Source organism: Callorhinchus milii, unplaced genomic scaffold (assembly GCF_018977255.1).
Source record: "Callorhinchus milii isolate IMCB2004 unplaced genomic scaffold, IMCB_Cmil_1.0 Scaffold1, whole genome shotgun sequence".
In the NCBI taxonomy this organism is placed as follows: Eukaryota; Metazoa; Chordata; class Chondrichthyes; order Chimaeriformes; family Callorhinchidae; genus Callorhinchus; species Callorhinchus milii.
This window is the reverse complement of record NW_024704742.1, coordinates 22,084,869-22,107,084: the sequence shown is the minus strand read 5'-3', so window position 1 is coordinate 22,107,084 and position 22,216 is coordinate 22,084,869. Positions and strand designations below refer to the sequence as shown.

Genomic DNA, 22,216 nt, shown 5'->3' with positions numbered 1-22,216 from the left:
TCATTTTTAGAATATGCATCATAACTGGTAATGATGAAGCTAATGGTGTGGTTCTAATTACTAATCTAATTCTATTAGAAATGTAAGCACTTTTCCCAATATTTTGCAGTCAGTGTTTAGTAGAGAAATAAGCATGTAAACAACTCACATTTATATAGTGCCCTTCACGTGGGGTAGCTTCTCAGGACACTGAAAGAATAACTACCACAGTGTACAGATTTGTTCTCTTTTTATGCCATCACCAAAATAAAATTATTGTTATGTGTAGTTAATTAGAAAGTTTGGATCAAGTTACACTTATTCAAAGGTCTCCATTAGTATTGGCCCTAGCTTGGGCAACAATAACTTGTAGAATTTCACTTTATATCCATCAAAGTGGGAATTTTTCTCCGCTGCCAAATTCTTTCATTTGTTTTTTACCTCGGTTGATTCCCATTGACCGTAAAGGGATAGGTCTAATTTTTGAAGTTTCAAGGTCTTATCTGCAATTCAGATTACTCCAGAAATCTCTAGAATTTATTTTGATGAGATCCATCAGTGTCTTTACTAATTGCCAAAATTGCTGTAGTTGCTGCTGCTAATTTTGCTCTGTGTCCATCGATTTTTCTGCCTTTTCTCTCTGAACAAAAATTTGTTGTCTGTAATTGGGGTCTCCTTGTGCTGAATTGGCTCCAAGGTGACATGTCTGGCAATGGAATAGCAGAATTAGAGCAACCCTCTGTGCAGGTTTCAGTTGTCTGGTGCCTGAGCAAAGCGGGTGTGCAATATTCCAAGACACTGCTGATGACAGCACAGCCAGCCTGGCTCATCGGTAGGACCTGGAAGGGCAGACCAGTCACTGGGGGCATAGCTGGACAAGCAGTGGGGAAAGCTTGCCAGTCAGCAATATCAATGGCAAGCTATGTGGTTTTAGCTGGTTCGACTCCAGCCTTTGGTCTTGCCAACCTGTGCCTAATACTTTCCGGAATTAGGTAAGCAGGTATGTGTCCCTTCAGAGAGAGAGTGTGCATTCCAGTCCAACAATCTATCTCTGGGATTTTCATGTATAGGTGGGATGCATGGAAATCTCAGCTTTGATTGGATACTCCTAAGCATTGTGATGGGTTTCCGCATGTGTCAGATACCCGGCTGACTAAAAAAAAAAGAAAAATGTGTCTGGACCAAGTCACATATTTCATTAGGTACCATCTTGTTTCTTTTTTTAATCCAAATGTCCCCTCAAGATAATGTCTTGTTGATTCTCTGCGTTATAGTTTTTCTATCTCTGTAATCCTCATCTTCTGAGATGCTGTTCCATGTGAAGGACGCTATATAAATCCAAGTTGTTGTTCTTATACACAGCCCTATCCTGTTCACTTCCTATTCTCTTTGGTTTGCACATTTATTTCTATGATGATAACCTTGAGGACCTGAATTTCTGTTGAACTGTTATTGGCTGTCCTTAGATTCTTCAGACTTACCAACATGTGTTTTACTGATCTTACATTGACTTCAGAAAATGTAATGAGCTCTGACCAGGTAGTACAACTTTCGACTCCTGAGCATCACTGAGTCAAATCTTTCTAGAAATGGAGGAATCCTCACACCTTCACCAAACATTTTTGTTTAGACTAATCGGGGACGCTACCCCGTGTGAAGCACACTACATAAATGCAAGTTTTGGTTTGAGTGGTATATTCGGAAGGTAAATCTTTATGCCTCGGGTTCGTATTCCCTCCTTTTTCTAATTTAGTTTCACAATTTGACAGGTTTCTAGGACTGTGCTGGAGAATGATTAAGGGGAAAGTATGATATCTACATGTAGCATGTTTTCATTCTTTGTATGGTATCTCTTGCACATCATATTCCCACCCTTCCCCTCTGATCCCTGGGAAGAATCAAGATTCACCTCTTTTCCTTCTTTGATCATGGTTTTAGTATTGGTGCTTGTCAATAATAATAATAATCCTTGCATTTGATATAGCGCTTTTCATGTCGGGAGGACGTCCCAAAGCGCTTCACAGAACACACTGTAAAGTGTATTGACTGTATATTTGTGGGCGAACGCGGCAGCCAATTGCGCACAGCAATGTCCCACAAACAGTCGTAGATTGAAAATGACCAATTTATTATTGTTTTTAGTTTTTTGGGAGGGATTATTATTAGGGGTGTGGAGTAAGGAAACTTGCCCAAGGTTTCGCCCTGCCTGGAATTGAACTCAGGTCTCTCGCAAGGTTACATAATACAGGGAAATGGGACAGACTATTTTGGTGATGTCGAGATGTTACAATATCAAACTGTCTTAAATGGACATTGTTTAGTGATTTTTTTTTGTTTCCCCACTGGCGAAAGAAATTTAAGGTTGCATGGATCTAGTCATTTCTGGAGGGTGAGAATATAACGTTATTACACAGATTTCTATAGAATGTCATCAATATTTCTTTTCTCATTTTTCCATTTGGGAGGAAGTTGTAAGCATTGTATTGAATTAAAGTGGTACAGTATGTCAAGGCTGCCGCACCACTTAGTTCCTGCTGATGGCAGTGCTGAGAATAATCCTGTGTGTTCCACAAGTTCAACAGCACCACAACCAGCTATTTAGTGTCAATACGGGTATTTGCAAAACTGATATGAAACTCACACCGTGGTCAAATGGTCAACATTTTTTGTAAAAAGTAACTTAATAGCTCTAATTGAAAGGTCTTCGGCATTTTTATACTCACGGTTTGATTCTTTATGTAAAATCAACAGATTTGAAATGTATAATTTAACTGCTGTGACATTCTCCTCTCCAATGCTGTGATTGTACTGCGGGGAGTGATGTTGTGGATTGGCTTTTCAATAATGTTAAAAACAGTTTGTTGAAGGTTCTTGGGTTGTCAAATGGACCACCCAAGTGCGTTTAAGAGCAAGCTGAGTGTTAATGGTGTGTTCAGTGTTAAACTAAACATTAGTAATTAGCACCGTTTAAACCGCAACTGCATATGACCACCTTTCCCAGGTAATGTCAAAACACCTTTTCCAGCACATTGAACACTGCTACGATTCAGCTACGATTTATGTTCAATTTCGGGTGGAAAATTGCTGCCAAACATGCAATATAAAGGAAGTTTGAACTCAAAAGCATTTTGATTAGAACATATGTCACTCCGTCTTCTTGTTTTCCAGTTCTTATCTTTGTGAAAATACTAAATTGTGAACAAGAACTTAAAATCTGTTAATCTTTTGTGACAGTGCCTAGAAATGTAAAGCAGCTCGTCTATACTATGAACCTTGCATCATATTAAAGGGAAAAAAGTCTGGTGCTTATTACCAAGCTGAAATTAAGACGGCCATTTGGGCCAACAAAGTGTGCCATTTCTTACAACACCAGCAGTACAGTGCCAAATCTCCACTGATGAGGGAACCTCCTTGTGGATTTGTAAATGCAGTTTGTCTGGTCATTGTGTGAAGTAAAGTATTACATTACAATACCTGCATAATCCTTGCACTTGATGTAGCACCTTATCATATTGAGCTTTCTTGAAGCGCTTCAATATGCAGTGTAGTGATGGTGCATATTTGTGTAGCATCAAACAATGGAAGATTCCTGTATCATCCAGGTTTTACACTGTTTATTGACAAACAAAACATGGATATCCCAGATGCACTAAGATTAGCAAACTTGTAAGTGTGAGTCTGTGAACCAGTTACATTTGGATAAAGCAAGCATCATCTGCTACTTGCAATTTTTATTCTTATGCTTGCCTGCAACTGTACTTATGTAAAGACACTTCCAAGATACACCAATTTCCTCTGCATTGCATACTTACTCCAAAGTTAGGGGCTTATGCATAAAAATAGTAGAATTTTATGCTGTGCATATATACTTGAACAAGTACATCTCTTTCGGGAAAGTGTAGGTTGCTGTTGAACAACCTACATTTGCGTGTGGATATTACACATTCTACTGTATTGTAAACTCAGCAGCTGTTAACCAGCCTGGCAGTTCACATACTCTAATTCTGTTGGTTTTAATAGCCTTCTTTTGTACGGCAAGAGAGGTGATTAGCAACATTGAAATAACCAAGTGTTGACAAATTTCATTTTGCTAATCATACTGGAATATTGACAAATCAATGGCCAGTTGCCTTTTGATGACATTTGTTGGATTAACCATGTGAAGGTTGGAGTTCTGATCCTGGTTTAATGGTAATTTGGTCCTTATCAAAGGCAATGACTTGGGTATTTACAAAACTAGTCTGCACAGCAACTGAGTCCAATAAAATGCATAGTAAATGTTACAAATACAAGCACTACCTGGTGCTCCACATGTAATCTTTGTATTTATTGTAATCAATGTGATTTCTTTGGTTTTGTGAAATGTACATATTTGCACTTTACAATACCATTTAATTTTGTGCTCCTTGTCCTTTTTTAAACATTTATTTCAATATTATATTGATTTATGTTGTAGCAGAATATTTTATTTTGTTTAGGTCTTGTGGGCTATATCACATTGAAGTTGTTTGATGGATTCTGTCTCAACGTTGTCTTCTAACCAAATATTTGGCCTGAAAGTAATTCAAATAAAACCAAAGTAAAGGTAAACAATGTAAAACCACAACAGTCATCACGTATTAAATTCAAGCAGAGATTGTTGGTACAATATTCTGTATTATCTTGAAGATGTCAAGCTATTTTAGTGTCCAAACAATATTACTGAAATGTTGCTCGTGTTGAGATTGATTCACCAAAACAATTGAGAAACTTAATAGTATGACGATCTGACTGCTGTGATGCTATTTTTACATCTGTTTTGTATTTTTTGTTTTTTTTTACTTTTGCATTGTCTTTAAATACCTCTTATGTGTCAAATGTTGACTTTGTAAAAGGGTAAATGCTTCAAATCTGCTCCTTGTTTATTAATAATAAAATAATAATCTTTGAATTTGATCTACTGTAGCACCTTTCGTATCAGGAGGACATCTCAAAATGCTTTACAGGAATTACTGTAAAGTGAAGTTGACTACATCTTTTAGGTGATGTACATCACACAATTTGTTCACATATCTGAGTACATTTGTGTCAGAGAATTCAGAAAAAGTAATTCAGTACATTAATATTGTTTTTAAGACCTAGGCTCAGGCATAAGCAATGGAAGAGTATATGTGATGCCACTTTTAAACAGAGTCCACCTGCCAATGAGGACAAGATGTATCTTATGAAACTCGAACAATGCAAGGTTCCAAAGAAAAATGTTCAGTTTTTTATCGTTTTTAAAAACTTTTGATGTATTTTGACGTAAAATCCATTTGACGTTATGTAAAATTTATAGGAACATTTAGAGATAAGTGGGTTTGACTGGGAAATCAAGTTTGCTTTAGCCTAGCCCATTAAATTCCAATGCAGATCCAAGTCGCTAAAATAATAATATTATTATTATAAAATACACTGTTGAAACCAATCGTCCAAAATTCAGAGTTCATAGTTCTAATTCAGATTTTGTACAAAATGGAGAATTAAACCAGTTCTCGGGAAATCTCAGCCTGCAGCAACAAACCGAACAGTTTCATTGGCCTCGTCTAACTCGCTGATTCCGACTAATTTAGTGTGCTTCTCTTTCTGTCAGACTTTATGCTGTTTAGCTGGTCATATGCTCTGGGTGCATTTAATACAAAGTTTTCACATCCTATGGTAATATAGTTTTTTTTGTACTGTCGGTTATTACTGATCAGTAGAAGCCCCATCTGATGTACTGAAGCAGAGACGAGCATTCCATGCTTGCACTTTTACAGAAAAGTCACATTCTATTTAATATATGCTACTGTGTATCAATTTAATATCAATTGTGGTATTGGGTATTTAACTAATACTACTAAAATGGCATTTAAATAAATACAATATATTGTAATAAATCACCAAGATTTTAAAGAAATTGTGTATTGTTTTTTACCAAACTTTCATCACGTGGCAAAATTTAGTTTTAAAATTACTAGTCAGGTTGTTTTCCGTTGTGAAAAAATCTTGAGGAAACTCACCAGGCGTTCAATGTGTCATTATCACAACTCACAATGGATTGCTTATGTGCCTTGTGGGAGGTATTAAAAAGAGATTCTGAAGATCTACAAAGACGATGCACATATTGCTCCTGGAAGTTCCATTATCACAGCAGAAATTTACTTTGGTTTCGGTTTCAAAGTCACAAAGTGAATATCTGCAGGAGGAAATGTTTTGGAGTCTCTATACTTTAAACCAGAATTGTCCAATACATTAGCCACTAGCAGCCACGTGTAGCTAATTGGGAATCCAGATGTGCTTAAATTGCATTTTTGATCGGTAAATAAAAAATGAGTAAGAGACACAGTCAATGTGTATGTGATCTAAATATTCATGCTCGCACAACATATGAATGTGTACTTTGATCTTTTTGTGTGTTTGTTGGTAAAATGGAAAGCGTTGGAGTGCAAGTGTTTTTTGATCGTGTATGCTCTACTTCCTTGGTTACTGTTTATCTGTTAAATTGGTGTGTGACACAGCTTAAGATGCTAAATTTTGATCTGGCACATCTCATGAAAGAAAAATAAAGACACGCTCCTGCTCTCCACCCAGAACAGGGCTGGTTACTGCTTGCCTTTTGCATGCTGTGCCCTGTTGGAGATGCTCATTATTGCTGGGCTTGCTCAGTTCTTACCTCTTGTACTCCCTTCTTCTACCACTCCATCTTGCGCCCTCTTAGTCTTAAAATCACACCTCCTTCTCCCCCCCACCCCCACCCCCCTCTCCCTTGCTTGGGCCTGAACCCCCTCTCTGTACAGCACTCCAAGACATAACCCTCATGAAGGATGCTATATAAATGTATGTTGAATTTATCTTCTTATTGGACAATTCCATGATATGAGATGAAAGAACAATTCTTTAATAAATCAGGTTTAAACTTTTTTTTGTACTGTAAATGACCCAAACCACCCCCTCACAAAATTTCCTACAGCTGAATGGCAAGATGGAAACCATACTCTGCCTCCTGTCAACATCTCTCCTGCGGATCTGAGCTCTTCATCCTCCCCGGGCTCTCCCAGACTCACCCATGTGTAATTTAGAGGTCAGGTTCGATCCCCAACTTTCTACCCCATTCCCTGACCAGGAACGATTTTTTCCACCTCCGTCACATTGCCCGCCTCCATCCATACCTGTTTGCCCCTCGTGCCCTCCATTCCGCCATCGATGGCTGTGTCTTCAGCTACCATGCCCCCAAACTGGAACTCTCTCCCTCAATCCCTCTGCCTTGCCCTCTCCTTACCTTCAAATCCCACCTAAAGATCTTTTTTGATCGTGCTTACAGTCACCTCCTTCTCCCCCTGGCTCGGCGTCAGCCTCCGCCACTGTCAAGCACTCCGGGTTCTACCCATCCGTGAAGGGCGCTATATAAACGCAAGTTGTTGCATTACAATGAGCTCAAGTTGAAAGAAACTGATTTTAATTGACACAATTTGTGCTGGATACATGGCTATTGCAGTTTCTTCGTAACATGCAGAATGTATATTCTGTTGCTTGAACAGAAAAAATTGAATCGCAAAGCTTTTAAATAAAATATTCAATCTTGTACAAAGATTAGACATTTACTAAGGTGCCAGTCATCCATATTAATATCTCCAAAGGTTCCTCTGAGGAGTTGTTTACGAGTGAAGTATTTCTGCAAAATTAAAAATGTTAGGGCTCTAACAGCAGCAAACAATAATTTCCTTAATTTAAGCAAATCTAATTGAGAACTAAGGTGCTCAGCAAACTGGAAATTACACTCCACCCTCATTATAACGCATTTCTCTGGAGGTGAGCATTTTGCATTTTATAACCGACTCGAATGTAATATGAAAAACTCAGGAGCTCCAATCTAGTTGTCTTCATATCATTAAATTTGTATAAATGCCACTTATTTCAATCAACATGCAAGATATGAATATCTGTTTGGATCTGGTAGTAGAACAACGAGATTTAATTTGAAAATAAGATGTATGCTTGGTTGTGATTTAGGCTTGGAGAAATGGATTGTTCTTGAGACAGAATTTAGATTTTTGTTTATTTTAATGCAACTTTTAAACACTAACATGGCCACTGCAGTGTTCAGGAAAGCAATTGCAGGCAATAGGAATGGATAGTGGCTGCTGTTTTCCACTGCATTCATTCTCCATTCCTTTGCTTATAGCTGCATGAGCAAATGTACATGTGCAATGTACGGACTTATCGAGAACAAGAAAGTCTCCTGTGATCTCAGCTAAGATTGTGAAGCACTGTGATCAATCTCAATGCCTTGAGCAAGGGAAAGGAAAAATCTGTCAGGTTTCCCTGTCCCTATCACAATCCACACACCTTTAATAATAATAATAATAATCCTTGTATTTGATATAGCACTTTTTACATCTTCTAAACGTCTCAAAGCGCTTCACAGAATAGACTGTAAAGTGAATTGACTGTATGTTTGTGGGCGAAACGCGGCAGCCAATTGCACATAGCAGTGTCCCACAAACAGTCGTGGATTGAAATGACCAATTTTTATTATTTTTCTTTCTTTAATGAATGATAGATGTCAGGTAAGGGAACAATTTGGCTTGGCTGCAGTAGCTGCTTTAGCCAAACAGTCTACCAGCTATCACTGTCTAGGCTCACACATAAAAAATAGCCACTTGGGTAAGATAATAGAGGGCTGGCACTGTGCTTCAGTTTAAGCACTCCGGGATGCTATCCCCCATGAAGGGAATTATATAAATATAAGATGTTGTTGTTGTTGAGTTGATGCTTCAGAAGAGGAGAGGTAGAGTAAGGTGAGAAAAATGGAACCAGAATTAAAAGGCAAAGACAATGTTTACATACTTAAATTAACCTTAAGCATTTAACCATCATTCAACAACAACAACAAGATTTCATTTATAGAGTGCCTTTCACGTCGGGAGGTGTCCCAATGGACAGTTGGGTCGGGACCCGAGCCGGTGGGGACATGGTCAGGGGAGGGAAGGGAGGGAGCGAGGAGGGGGTAGAGAGTCGAGAGGGGAGCTGAAGGCACGGTCAAAGAGAAAGGTCTTGAGACCGGCGTTGAAGGAGGAAAGGGAGGCGGCAGCGAAGGCACTGGGTGACAGAGTTCCAGAGCCTCGGGGCTGAGAGGCTGAAGGCCCGGCCACCGATGGTAGGGCGGTTGGGGCAGGGGATGTGGAGCAGACCGGAGCCAGAGGAACGGAGGGTACGGGCAGGTAAGTAGGGGGATAGTAGGTAGGAGGGAGCAAGGCCGTGAATAGCCTTGTAGGTGAGGATGAGGATCTTGAATTCAAAGGCAGATAAGATGGTTATCTGTTTCATGTTCATTTAAAATGTATGACTGAAAACCTGGTGAATTTTTGTGAAGTTAGTATTCATAGGGAGCAAACAAAAATGGGATTGGGCAACAGATTGGAGATCTGTTTCCCTCTTTTTTTCTTCATACATATGGGTAAATTGCCCTTTCTATAAATATAATCCTTGCATGTTGATATAGCACATTATCACGTCATTGAGACGTTTCAAAGAACTTTGCAGAATTTTACTAGGAAGTGTGCTTGTGTACTTAAATGTGGCAGGCAATTTGCACAAATCGGTATTCCACAAATGTCCGTGAAGGGAATGACTAATTTTACTTGGGGGATTATTAGCCAGGACACATGATAACAAATAGCATAGTAAAGAAGGGTGCAGTGTAATTAATAAAAACCGTACAGTTCTCGTTATCTCAATCTGCCATTACTTGCCAATGGTACTTGATGGCGTGATCACATTATATTCTGCCTGAACTAACACAAAGCTGTTTTCTCGTATCTTTCTAACGTGCACCAGCTCACCGTTCTCTGCCACACTGATGATGTTGCTGTCCGGGTCTCGGAAGGACACCTCAGTGCGTTTATGGCAGTGTTGGGAGAGAAGCTGACGCAACCCCACTGCCAGAGCCATCCCGAGAGCAGCAGAACAGCCAAGGAGGATCCCAAGCTGTGGAATACCTAGCTCTGCACCTTTGGTGGGATTACTCCCTCCCTTACCTGAGTCACCTTTCTGTATTGGCCTCGTCATCCCCAGGGATGTGTTTCTGACCACTTTGCCAACACCAGTGCTGGAACCTGAACTTTCCGCCAAGTGTAGAAAGTTCGCTGAAGCCCGGTATGATACCAGCTGGTTATCAGCTTGTGTTGGATGCATATTCTCTAGATCAGGAAATTGTCCTGAGCTCAGAAGACTGGTTGCTGCTGATCTTTTGGCATCTCGCGTAACCACAGGCGAAAGTTGTGTTTTCCCAACAGCGCTGAAGTAAGTGTTCCAAAAGACAGGATAACCTCGGCCAGTTGTTACTGGCAAAGAAACTGCCTCTGAAGCTCCTGGATTAGCAAACGTGGGAATGTTCCAAGGATGCACCTATAAATGGAACAACAGCGAATATCTGTTATTTGCCAGGAATTGTGGATTATCGCTAAGCAAACTCGGAATGATTGGATTAGGAAATTCACTCTTCATTCTTGCTGCTGTTGTGGATCAACACAGACAAAGCACATTGACCTCCTTCAATTTGCTTTGACTTATGGCCAGCAAATAAAAAAGGGCCAAAATGTCATGAAAGTACCTCCCATAAACTCCACATTTATGGGAGTTACAAGGAAGAGTTTATATGACTGTTACAGATTTACTCAAGATGCACTCTTGTAGTTCATGGCATCATCTGAATCTCTTACTACATTTGCTGCTCTCTATTCATTCCCAGGTATCCATTTTCTTTTTAAAGTGATTGTCACTCACTTTACAAAGTATTAATTCTTTGCCATCCATTACTGAACACAAACATAAACAGCTTCTTTCAGCAATTCATTCCTGCTAACTTGTGTAAACTACTGTATATATTTACAATATTCACAAACTTCAGTGAATTAATGAACTTAATTTCAGAAATATTTCACCAAATAGCTTGAAGAGAAAATGTTTGAACACTATACACTTCAACTTGTTGGGATGATAAGAGTTGTGCACACTAGAAGTTAATGTTTAGCCCATCGCGCGAATGTAAAAATTAAGTACTGTAATTGCTTACTTGTAAAATATCACTGCAACTTGCACACGACAGAGAGTCACTGTGACTAAGCAGGACATCCTCACTATAAATGTAAAATTGGATGAAGTCAATAGTCAGGTATTCAAACAAGAAAAAGATTTTCTACGCAGTTTGTACATTGGGAACTCAGGCTTTTCAATACTTTTAAAGGGGAAGGTTACGGCATGTGAAAATAGTTTTATCCTACATTTTACTATTGGGAGCCACTTCCCTCAGAGTAAGCTATTGATGGGGATGAGAGGTTTGCTTTATATTCTTGTAAATAAAGATTCTGAAAGAAAAACAAGCCCCTGACGTTTTATAAGTCATAGTTCTATGGTCCAAGCCCATTATACCATCATACCCAATTGGCCAGCATGCATGTGCCACAGTTTAGTGACCTCAGCGGTGCTGTTGTTGGTGACTCGACCACACACCCAGCACTGGCCCATTCTAACATGGAATCTGTTTTTACGGCCCTCAGCCACTGCGTACTAATGGACGTCTAACTGTAGAAAGAAAGAACTTGCAGTTTTAAAGTGCTTTATTGTAACAAAATGCCTCAACGCACTTCACAGGTAATTATTGTCATTTTTTGTTTATGGAAAGCCTCCGGATGCTTGTCCAGCTAGAGCTACACTATCTGTTAGGTCTTTGGTTAGTAGGGCTAACGGGAGTCATGATGGGCAGAATTTCTGCTCCCGGGCTGATCTGTCTTTTCGAGCACAGCCGATGAGCTAAGTTGGCTGGACTATCATCAGCAGTGCCTTGGAGTATTGTGGACTCGCCTGGTTCAGGAACAGAACCAATACTGCTGACACCACCTCAGCGAATTAGCTCAATTTCGACACTTTGTGTAGCCCAGGGTCCCAGGAGGGTATTAATTACTGTCAAATGAGAACTTCACTTTTAACGTGTCTTCCTAAAGATACAATAAAAAATATTCACTGTTTGCATTTTGGAAAATTATTACAAGGTGGTTTACCTGTGCATTGTTCTAAATTCTGTGGTTTTCAGTAGAATAGTGTTCTCCATCGGCTGAACAAGATGCTCTCTGTCAATGGATTTTAGAGATGGTTCCAGAAGTTCCGTGTCCTGATCCAGAAGTGAGCTTGCTTGCTTATTTACAGCGCTGTGGTCTTCTATACGCACAGGCACCTCATGCTCTGCTTTAGAAGTGAGTGGCTTGAGGAATTGGTCTGTGCTGATGAATTGAGTGTATAAGACATCACCTGATAACTCTCCAGTCTGGGTAATCGCTGGGTGATCTGCCACCGTCAGGGGCAATAAAGTGGATGCTTCAAGGAAAGCAACAGAAAGAACAAATGCGTTCATTTAATACTCTATGGAGTGACATGTTGCAGTATTTCATAACATTTCATAGTAGGTGGTAGGGTGATAATCCTGGAGGCGAAGAACAACCTAAGGCTACTGTTTTCCACCACAACCCGACTCCTCCGTCCCCCCCGCCACCCCGCGCAGGTCATCTCCTCCAACCTTCACTGCGAGGAGATGCTGGATTTCCTTGAATCCAAGATCAAGGGAATTCGCTCCACGGTCACTTCCCCTCCAACATCCACCAACCCTCTACCCCCTCACTCCCACACTCCGACTGCTACCCATCCTCCCCTACTCACTTTTGTACCCATTTCCCCACTCTCTGTCACCAAACTCATCCTATCCCTGAAACCAACCACCTGCTCCCTTGACCCCATCCCCACTCCACTCCTTATCTCCCAGCTCCATTTTCTTGCCCCACATATCACCGACATCGTCAACCTGTCCCTCTCCTCTGGCTCTGTCCCCATTCCCTTAAAAACTGCCACCATCACGCCCACCCTGAAAAAACCCTCCCTTGATGCGTCGCAGCTATCAAGCTACCGGCCCATCTCCAACCTCCCCTTTCTCTCCAAGGTCCTGGAAAGAGTTGTCGCCTCCCAACTGCGCTCTTTCCTTTCCACCCATTCACTCTTCGAACCCCTTCAGTCAGGTTTCCGTGCTGCCCATAGCACAGAAACTGCCCTGGTCAAGGTCACCAATGATATCCTGACCATCTGTGACCAGGGCTCCCTCGTCCTCCTCGACCTATCGGCAGCATTCGATACGGTCGACCACGCTATCCTACTCCACCGCTTGTCCTCCCACCTCAACCTTCAAGGCACTGTCCTTGAGTGGTTTAGGTCGTACCTTTCTCACCGTCTTCACTTTGTCTCTACAAATGGCTTCTCCTCCACCCCCCACACTGTCTCATGTGGTGTCCCTCAGGGCTCTGTCCTCGGTCCCCTCCTCTTCACCCTCTATATGCTCCCCCTTGGTGACATCATCCGCAGACATGGGTTAACTTCCACATGTATGCGGATGACACCCAACTCTACCTTTCCTCCTCTACTCTCAACTCCACGACCACCGATGTCCTGACAGCTGCCTGTCCGACATCGAGTCTTGGACGAGAGACAACTTTCTTCAGCTCAACGTGCGAAAAACGTGCGAAGAACCCTCCTGATTGGCTCATGTCAGCGCCTCCGCACCTCAGGCGCTGACACCATCAGCATCCAAGGCTGCACTCTCCACCTCTCAAAGCCAGTCAGGAACCTCGGCGTTTTGTTCGACCCTGAGCTGTCCTTTCTCCCTCACATCCGCACCACAACTGGCACCGCCTTCCATCACCTCCGGAACATCGCCAGACTACGGCATTACCTCACCCCTCACGCTGCTAAAACCCTGGTCCACGCCTTTGTCACCTCAAGGCTGGACTATGGGAACTCTCTCCTCGCCGGCCTTCCCGCCACCTCCCTCCACAAGCTGCAGCTCGTGTACTGTCCCGCACCAGGCTTCGGGACCACATCACTCCCACCCTCGCTCGCCTCCATCCCCCAGAGGATTGATTTCAAGATCCTCATCCTCACCTACAAGGCCATTCACGGCCTTGCTCCCTCCTACCTCTCCAACCTACTATCCCCCTACCTACCTGCCCGTACCCTCCGTTCCTCCGGCTCCGGTCTGCTCCACGTCCCCCGCCCCAACCGCCCTACCATCGGTGGTCGGGCCTTCAGCCTCTCAGCCCTGAGGCTCTGGAACTCCATCCCCCAGTGCCTTCGCCGCCTCCTCCCTTTCCTCCTTCAAGGCCGGTCTCAAAACCTTTCTCTTTGACCGAGCCTTCAGCTCCCCTCTCGACTCTCTTCCCCCTCCTCGCTCCCTCCCTTCCCTCCCCTCACCCTGACCATTTCCCCCCTCCTCGCTCCCTCCCTTTCCTCACCCTGACCATTTCCCCCCTCCTCGCTCCCTCCCTTCCCTCCCCTCACCCTCCCCATGCTCGGGTCCTGACCCAACTGTGCAGCGCCTTGGGACGTCCTCCTGACGTGAAAGGCGCTTTATAAATGGAATCTTGTTGTTGTTGATACCTGCTGTAACAGGTAGTTGGGAGATACCCTCTGAATAGATATTCTGAACAGATACCTGACTGCAAAGAGAATAAATAGTTAATATGAGGGAGGGGGTGGGGGGAAGAGAGTAGAAGGGCTGCAGTGAAGTCTGAGGAAACTGGAGGCATATGGAAACAGTAGCAAACCTTTCATCCCATCCAATTTATTCTACCATTCTATTAGATTATGGATAGTCTATTAATTCCATTTTTTTTATCTTTTCTCCTATCTATCTATAGGAAGTTGGCCTGCAGACTAAGGAGTTGTAATTGCTCTTTAAACCTTGAAATATTTCAGACTAACTTTTGAATAAAGTATGCACCATTTTGAATTTGACTTCTGAACGTTATCTAGTTGCGTATTTTCCATTAGAGTTTTATGGGATGAAATTGCTGCCCTGAGTCGAGGTTGCGGCTGTGTAGATAACTGTGTCATTCTGCACCTCATGCGTGAGAGCTGGGTCGTATGTGGCCATATATTGCAAGAGTGGTGGGAAGGGTTGCTATATTATTCACCACTGTATAAATATTACAAATCAGTGTTGACCGAGTTAAAAGGAGAGGCACGAAACAATCATAATCAAAACTTCTGTCCAACAGTCTCACAGGTTGATCAGATGGAGGTTGTTGAACCGGACCAGATAAAGAAGAGGTAATGTCCTAAAATCTACTCATTGTGTGCATTTTCGCTCATTTGTAATGCTTCTATTTAAGTAGATGCCTCTGAGTTTATTTAGTGGGGTCCAATGGGATTCCTTAGGAGGAACATGGAAGTGCACGTAGGAACTCCAATAAATTTTACTATCGGAGCGGAGTTCTCATAGGTCTGTGGGACATCTATCCGGTTACCAAAGGGAGCCTCCACTTGGTTTCCTAGTTAAGGAACCGTTAAAGAACTCACACATCTGGCACATATTTGACCCCAGGATCAGAACTCTGAGTGATTTGGAGCCAAAGGGCTACATTTGACACCTGTCAGAACTGACTGGAGGAAAGGGGAAGAATTCTGCTTCATTATAACATCTTCCAAAAACTTTTGGCCATCAGTAAATGAAGTTAGGGCAGTAATTGTGCTGGAGGAATTTGCTGTAAACTTTTTGCTGCTTGAATTGACGATAAAGTGTGCAATGCATTTGTAACCCAGTTAGAACTATTTTTAGTAAAGGAACAAGAGAATAATCAAAAAAGTGAAGCACTATACCTTCGGTTAAGGGAAGATTCTGTGCCGTACTGTTGCGTTGAGAAGCCAGGGCCATTTTCTTCAGTTCCTTCAGTTCAGATACGGGATTGCTTTGTGTTTGGTCGAATATAATGCTAGACTTGATTCTAGCCCAGTAAATGAAGTACGACTGTACTGCTGAAACACTGGGGTTATGTGAGACACAAAAGTATATTATTGAGTCATTGATTGGAACGTGATGCAACCTTTTTCGGTGCCTTTCGACTTATCCAGAGGGCAAATTGTCTGTGAATGAGTTCCACCAGTAACTGTAATATGACTATGTAACTGCACTGGAATCTGAAGTGAGCTGCACTAAAATGAAATGATGTGATACAAAAGATAATAGATTTAACACCTCTTCAGTTGTATCACACTGCGCCACTGAGCTACAGGGCCTTTGGAGTCCTTTAGCTCAGTGATTAGAGCACTCGCCTCGCAATCGAGAGACCTGGGTTTGGTTCCCGGCAGGGTGAAATCTTGGGCAAGTTTCCTTACTTCGGCATGCCTGATAATAATCCCTCAAGAAAAAAACAATAACGATTTAGTCATTCAATCCACGACTTTCTGTGGGACATTGCTGTGCGCAATTGGCTGCCGCATTTCGCCCACAAATATAAAGTCAATTCACTTTACAGTATATCCTGTGAAGCGCTTTGAGACGTCTCGAAGATATGAAAAGTGCTATTTCAAATGCAAGGATTATTATTTATTATTATCATACAGTTTAGCTATTCCATCTGATGTTGCGCAGCAAAGGCACATAATGGCCTACTGTACCCACAGAGCTGCTTGTCAATAACAAGAAGGGTCACACTAAATGGCCTGAAATTTCCCATGGTTTAGCCTTAAGAACTTTTTTTTAATTTTTAAGATTATGTAGTTTTCACAAATTCTTAAATTCAAGCCACTATCAGCCAGGCTCAGTTTGTAGCACTCTTGCCAATGAGGCAGGAATTTGTGGGTTCAAACACTACCTCCCTCATCCACAATTTAACCTCATAGCCCAGTCTGACATAGCCAGGAGCCTCCATTGTTGGAAATGCTGTTATTTGGATGAGATGTTCAACCGAGTTCCTGTCTGCCTATCTGTTAAAGATCATCATGCTACTATTTGAAAAGAGAACGCAGTTTCTCCTGGATTGCCCCAGATAATAATAATAATAATAATAATAATCCTTGCATTTGATATAGCGCTTTTCACGTCAGGAGAACGTCTCAAAGCGCTTCACAGAACACACTGTAAAGTGAATTGACTGTATATTTGTGGGCGAACGCGGCAGCCAATTGCGAACAGCAATGTCCCACAAACAGTCGTAGATTGAAAATGACCAATTTATTATTGTTTTTGGAGGGATTATTATTAGGCGTGTGGAGTAAGGAAACTCGCCCAAGGTTTTGCCCTGTCTGGAATTGAACCCAGGTCTCTCACTTGCAAAGCGAGTGCTCTAACCACTGAGCTACAGGACTCCACAAAAAGTTTTATTTTCATCTTCATGGCTCTTTATGGAACATTGCTGCGTTCAAATTCACTGCTGCCTATACACACAGTAAAATACTGTGAAATGCTTTGAAATGTTTCAATGGCATGATATCGTACCAAATCAAAACCAAGGATTATTATTATTGTATAATCTTAATTTGGAAGATGGAAAACAGCAATGAAGAGAAGATAGAATAAATTCAATTTTCCCAAAGCATCAGAGGTAAGCCCTGTTCCTGTTACTTTCATATTGTTAGCTGCAGATTTTGCATAACCATATTCAATGATCGACCTAGGCAATGCTTACAAGAATTTGATGTCCCCAGCTGGTCTGTCTGGTGCTTTCCAGACAAACGAGAGGTTTCTCTTCAGTGTCTTGTCAGAGTGGGTGACTGTGTCTCCTTCCTCAAAGCACCTCAGCAGTTTAGACCCAGGAGAAATGAGAATGAAGGTCCCAGCGATTCGATCATCGGCCACACGACGAGCCTGGATGAGGAAGCCCATGAAGTCCCGGGTACTCCGTACAGTCACTGGAAGTCGAAGGTAAGTTTACAATTTTAGGAGTGATCAGACTGTCTTTCTGCTCTCTGTCAGTGCTGGAGTTGATCGTATATACTAGGTGCATAATATTTTAGATGTCCATTTCTCTGCCTTTTGGCTAAGATCAAATGCAGTATCTGTTCTTATCAGTTACTCTTTGCAATTTGCTCCTGCTAAAAAGCTCTCCTTATGTGATCGGCTTGTGTATACAGCCCCATGACCGAATCTCCCCATAATGCATTATAGGAGGACTGAGCTCCTGGTAGGAAGCAGGAAAGAGGGGAGGTGACCATAGGCACTATTGAAGAGGAAAGTCTTCATGTGTGATCCGAACAGGGGCATAACGGAGGGCTTGAGGTAGCTGTTTGGCCCACTGGTTGGTTTGATTTGCCCTCACAAAGAGGAAGTGGAGGTACTGTAATACGGAGCCAGCTTGAACGCTTGGTCACCAGGCTCAGCTAGAGTTTACCTGACTTGCTTGGGTGGTCGTGAAGACAGATATCAGATCCGCATTGTCCTTTGACAATGTGGGGCCTGGAGAGTTTGGGGGATGGGGTGGGGGGGAAGGATTGTCTGCAGGTACCAACCCTCGTTCCCTTGAGAAACAAGTTTTGGTCTAATTCAGTTTAAAGGGTGAACGGGCCTAACCTCGCTCATCAATAAAGAAATACTTTAGACAGTACTCTTTTCTCCAAACATCATTCTTTCTCTGTTTGCTCCTCTTGGTAAATGGTGACCTGCTCTGCCTTTTCCCACCTACAACTTGCATTTACATAAGGCCTCTCACGCAGGGTGGCATCCAGAGGCCCAGAAAATTGTATGTTATTTTGTATTACACCAACATCAACAACAAATTATATTTGTATAGCAGCTTTCATGTCTGGAGGACATCCCAAAGCACTGGACACTCAGGGATTTACATATAAAATAATACACAATTAAGTGTTGTGGATTACATAAACCAGAGGATAAGTCACTGATTGATGTTAGAAACAGGATTATACAGAAATAGTTAAGTATGTGTTGCTTGACAGCATACTGTGTCTCAACAGGAGGATGGTGGCAATGGTCCCAGATATTGTGTGATGAACTGTGGTGCTCACGAGACAGCTCGCAGACAGTTCCTGGTATCTGCCATCCCCCTAGTGAGGGCTCAAACCTGCCCTTGTCAGATGACCAACTTGTGACTGAATACTTTTAAGCATGGTGATGGCTTTCCATATGTGTCAGACACCCTGCTGATCAAAAATAAATGAATCCAAAATCCCGTCATTCAAATGTGTTGTTGCGCCTCAAATCATCCCTGAAATCCTGTTGGCTTCAAAACCACGATGCAGCAGGACTTGCGCCATGAGAAAATCCACATTACATTCAGTAGGCAGTTTTCTGGACTGTCTTATTCTGTAGTGGTTTGAGAATAACTGCTGCTCTTCTCTCAGTCAGTGGAGATAGGTGTTCTGAAATACCTTTTAATGAAAACCATCTTCCTCGCATGCCTTGATCAAATGCTGCAATTTATAGTTTGTGAAGCCACCAGCTACATCTAATGGCCAAAAATCAGCATTACAGCAGCTTGAACCTATGGTATTCAAATGACTGATAGCATCTATGTGACTGTGGGGTTATCGTAGCTGATCCCATCCTTACCTAACACCCGCAAACGCACACTTTCAAGCAGAGTCGCTAGAAAATCCATCTAATTTTTCCCTCTCTAACCCAGGGACACTGACACCAACATTACTCCCCCAATTGCTGCTCTGGCAGAGATTACCTACTGAGCACAGACTGGGATTTTAATTTGCAACCTTCTGGTTTATATAGCCACTGAGCTCTTGAGGGGGGATTTGCAATTCATGCTAACTAATAGATCAAATTAAGTACAAATCCTGTATAAGAATCATTTATACTTCAACCAACAGGACAGGAGTAGATTAGATCGACCCTCAGCCGCCCGAGCTCCAATGAAAATAACTCCAGTTTTCATAGTCTCTCATTGCAGCTTTGTCGATTAATAGTTAAATCCATGAGAATCCATTAACTCCATCCATTAATACAGAAACATCACAATACTTTAGTTTGCCATGCTGGTTGCACTAGGTGCCTGTATTGGCAGATTGCAACATGCGCTCTGTCACTATAGACAGGTGAAGGTCTTTGCTTACCTGGCACTTTGTCCCCAGGCAGGTAGGAAGATTTGTTGGTGTAGACTGTAATATAGCTGCTGCTTGAGTCCTGGGGTTGAGCACTGATGTGTTTTGGTTTCATCGTGACACAAGCAGCAGGACTTGCGCCATGAGAAAATCCAGCTGTGTTCGAGACCAAACGAAGGGCAATCAAAACCCAGCCCAGGAGAACCACACGGCTTCTCAGCACTTTGAACGCACCCTTTTAAGAGACCGGTCAGAAATATAGACCAAAAGCATATTAAAATACAGAAACTACTGGACCATTGCTTCAAATCTCTACTCCGTGTAGTTGTATTCCATACCTCTTATTGTTAATCCCAGCATCCCAAAAGTCTTGTAATAGCTCTTTGCACCTAACCAATTTACTGGCTTGTTTATCAGCAAACCTAAGTCCTTTTGTTCATCATCTCAACTTATGACAAACTTCCACTGAACTCATACTTTCAACTGTTATTTTTGCAACAAAAGTACATTGCTTCACATTTGGCTTCCCTGAACTGTATCTGCCATACTCCTGCCCAAACATCTAATCTATCAATGTTTATTTTTTAAACTATTAATCTCCACTCATTACAACCTGCCAACACGAGTTTCCAGATCCCCCAACTTACTAATCTACTTCAAGACCTCCAAGTAAGCAACGCTTTCCTTGGGTATCTGAATACACCCTTGATGATAAGAATCCTTAAATTTGATATAGAGCCTTGTCACGTTGTCTCAAACCTCTTCACAGGAAATACTGTGAAGTGTAGTGAATGTACGTTTGCAGACAAATATGGCAGTCAATTTTGCACATGGCAGTGTCCCACAAACAGCCATGACCAATTTTATTTGGAGGATTGTTGGCCAGGATACTAGGAGAAACTCTCTTCCCTTTTTGAATAATACCACAGATTCTTTAACAGCAACCCGAACAAGCACACAGGACCTCGGTTTAATATTTCTTATGAAGAATGGCACTTCTGACAATGCAACAGAGTATCAGCCAAGACAATAAGCTCAAAGCCTTGATGTATGACTTGAACTCACAACCTCCTGACTCAGGCAAGAGTGCAACCAACTGAGTCAGGCTGACACTTTGATGCAGCAAATGCCGTGTCCACAGCAGCACAAACCTTTGCTGTAATATTTCTGCCAGTCTTCAGGCAAAGGCTTACATTTCATCGCAACAGATGCGAGAAGTGATCACTTCATTCACTTTCAGCCTCCAGATAAATTGGTCATCCACTCCATGATAGCTTGCTGTATACAAGGCAGCTGCCAAGCTTGCCCACAAAAGGAGTTACTATCTTTGATAGTAATTATTACATGAAAGTTTGAGGCATTTCAAAGTCGTAAATTGCAATAAAATTAAAATTATTTCTTCTTTCTTTCACTGCATCATTCTCTGATCGTTAACTGTGACGGACCTTCTGAAGACTGTTTACTATGCAGTATTGCCTTTGAGAAGCTGTTTGGAAGCTTAACAAATAAGATCAGCAAACAACTGTGTTACGACTATTGCAAAATTCCTGTCACGGTACAGTGCCATCCAGGAACCGATCGTGTAAACCAACTTCAAGACGATTAGTAACAATGCAGAAGTGATTTAGTGCATTGCAAAAAATTGCATTATTGAACAAAATTAAAGACGTGTTTTTGTAGATAATATCAATCTAAAATCGTCGTCATAGTTTCTCCAACCACCCCCCCCACCCCCAACCCGGACACACACAGCGTCCAGAAGAAAGGAGATCTGCCTCTGGACGTGTGGCTAATCTGCTGAAACAATAACAATCCTGTCCTGCAAGGCGTCAGAAAGTTCTTAACAAAAAAGCTTGATCTCCAACGAAACCTGCTTTATAAATATTTGGGAAAATTAACTGACCTTTGCATACATTTTCCTCCGGGATGGCCTATGCATTAACCATTCGTACAACATCCACAGAGCTTTCTGATCTGGGCGGCCCATCTCCAGGAAGTGACTAAACTTTCTCCTCTAATGGCAGGTGCAGCAGCTGTTGCTTTAACACCAAGGAGGTCTTCTGTGATACCATCCTCTTTCTTTAATCCCATTAGCAACAAGCAGGGAGTTTCCCCTCTATCTAATCTGTCTAATGCAAACAAGAAAGGCTTGGTTTGGATCCTGATCTCACTGTGTCCTTCCTGAAGGCTCTTCATTCCTAGCCTAGAAGCTGTTTACTCTGTTGCGAGATTCTCTTTAACTCAGAACCTTTCCAAAACACCACCGCCAACACTTCTGAAAATAATACTTATTTATATTCCATAACATAAATCTGTCTAACCCACAGTACAGGTTTTTTTATATCAACTA

At 41.9% G+C, this 22,216-nt stretch overlaps 1 protein-coding gene and 1 pseudogene across 1 annotated transcript; one reads left to right on the top strand and one right to left on the bottom strand.

The window, feature by feature from the left end:
* Nucleotides 1-9,527: 9,527 nt before the first annotated feature.
* On the bottom strand, nucleotides 9,528-21,853 carry LOC121850042 (reelin domain-containing protein 1-like). The gene is made up of 7 exons (XM_042340004.1): nucleotides 21,770-21,853; nucleotides 19,879-20,101; nucleotides 17,484-17,706; nucleotides 15,676-15,839; nucleotides 12,039-12,351; nucleotides 11,054-11,117; nucleotides 9,528-10,386 (listed from the first exon to the last, which is right to left on the bottom strand). Exons 1-7 carry the CDS (start codon nucleotides 21,851-21,853, stop codon nucleotides 9,724-9,726), a joined length of 1,734 nt encoding a protein of 577 aa, XP_042195938.1. The 3' UTR covers nucleotides 9,528-9,723.
* Nucleotides 17,815-17,933, top strand: LOC121850763 (annotated as a pseudogene).
* Nucleotides 21,854-22,216: the final 363 nt, after the last annotated feature.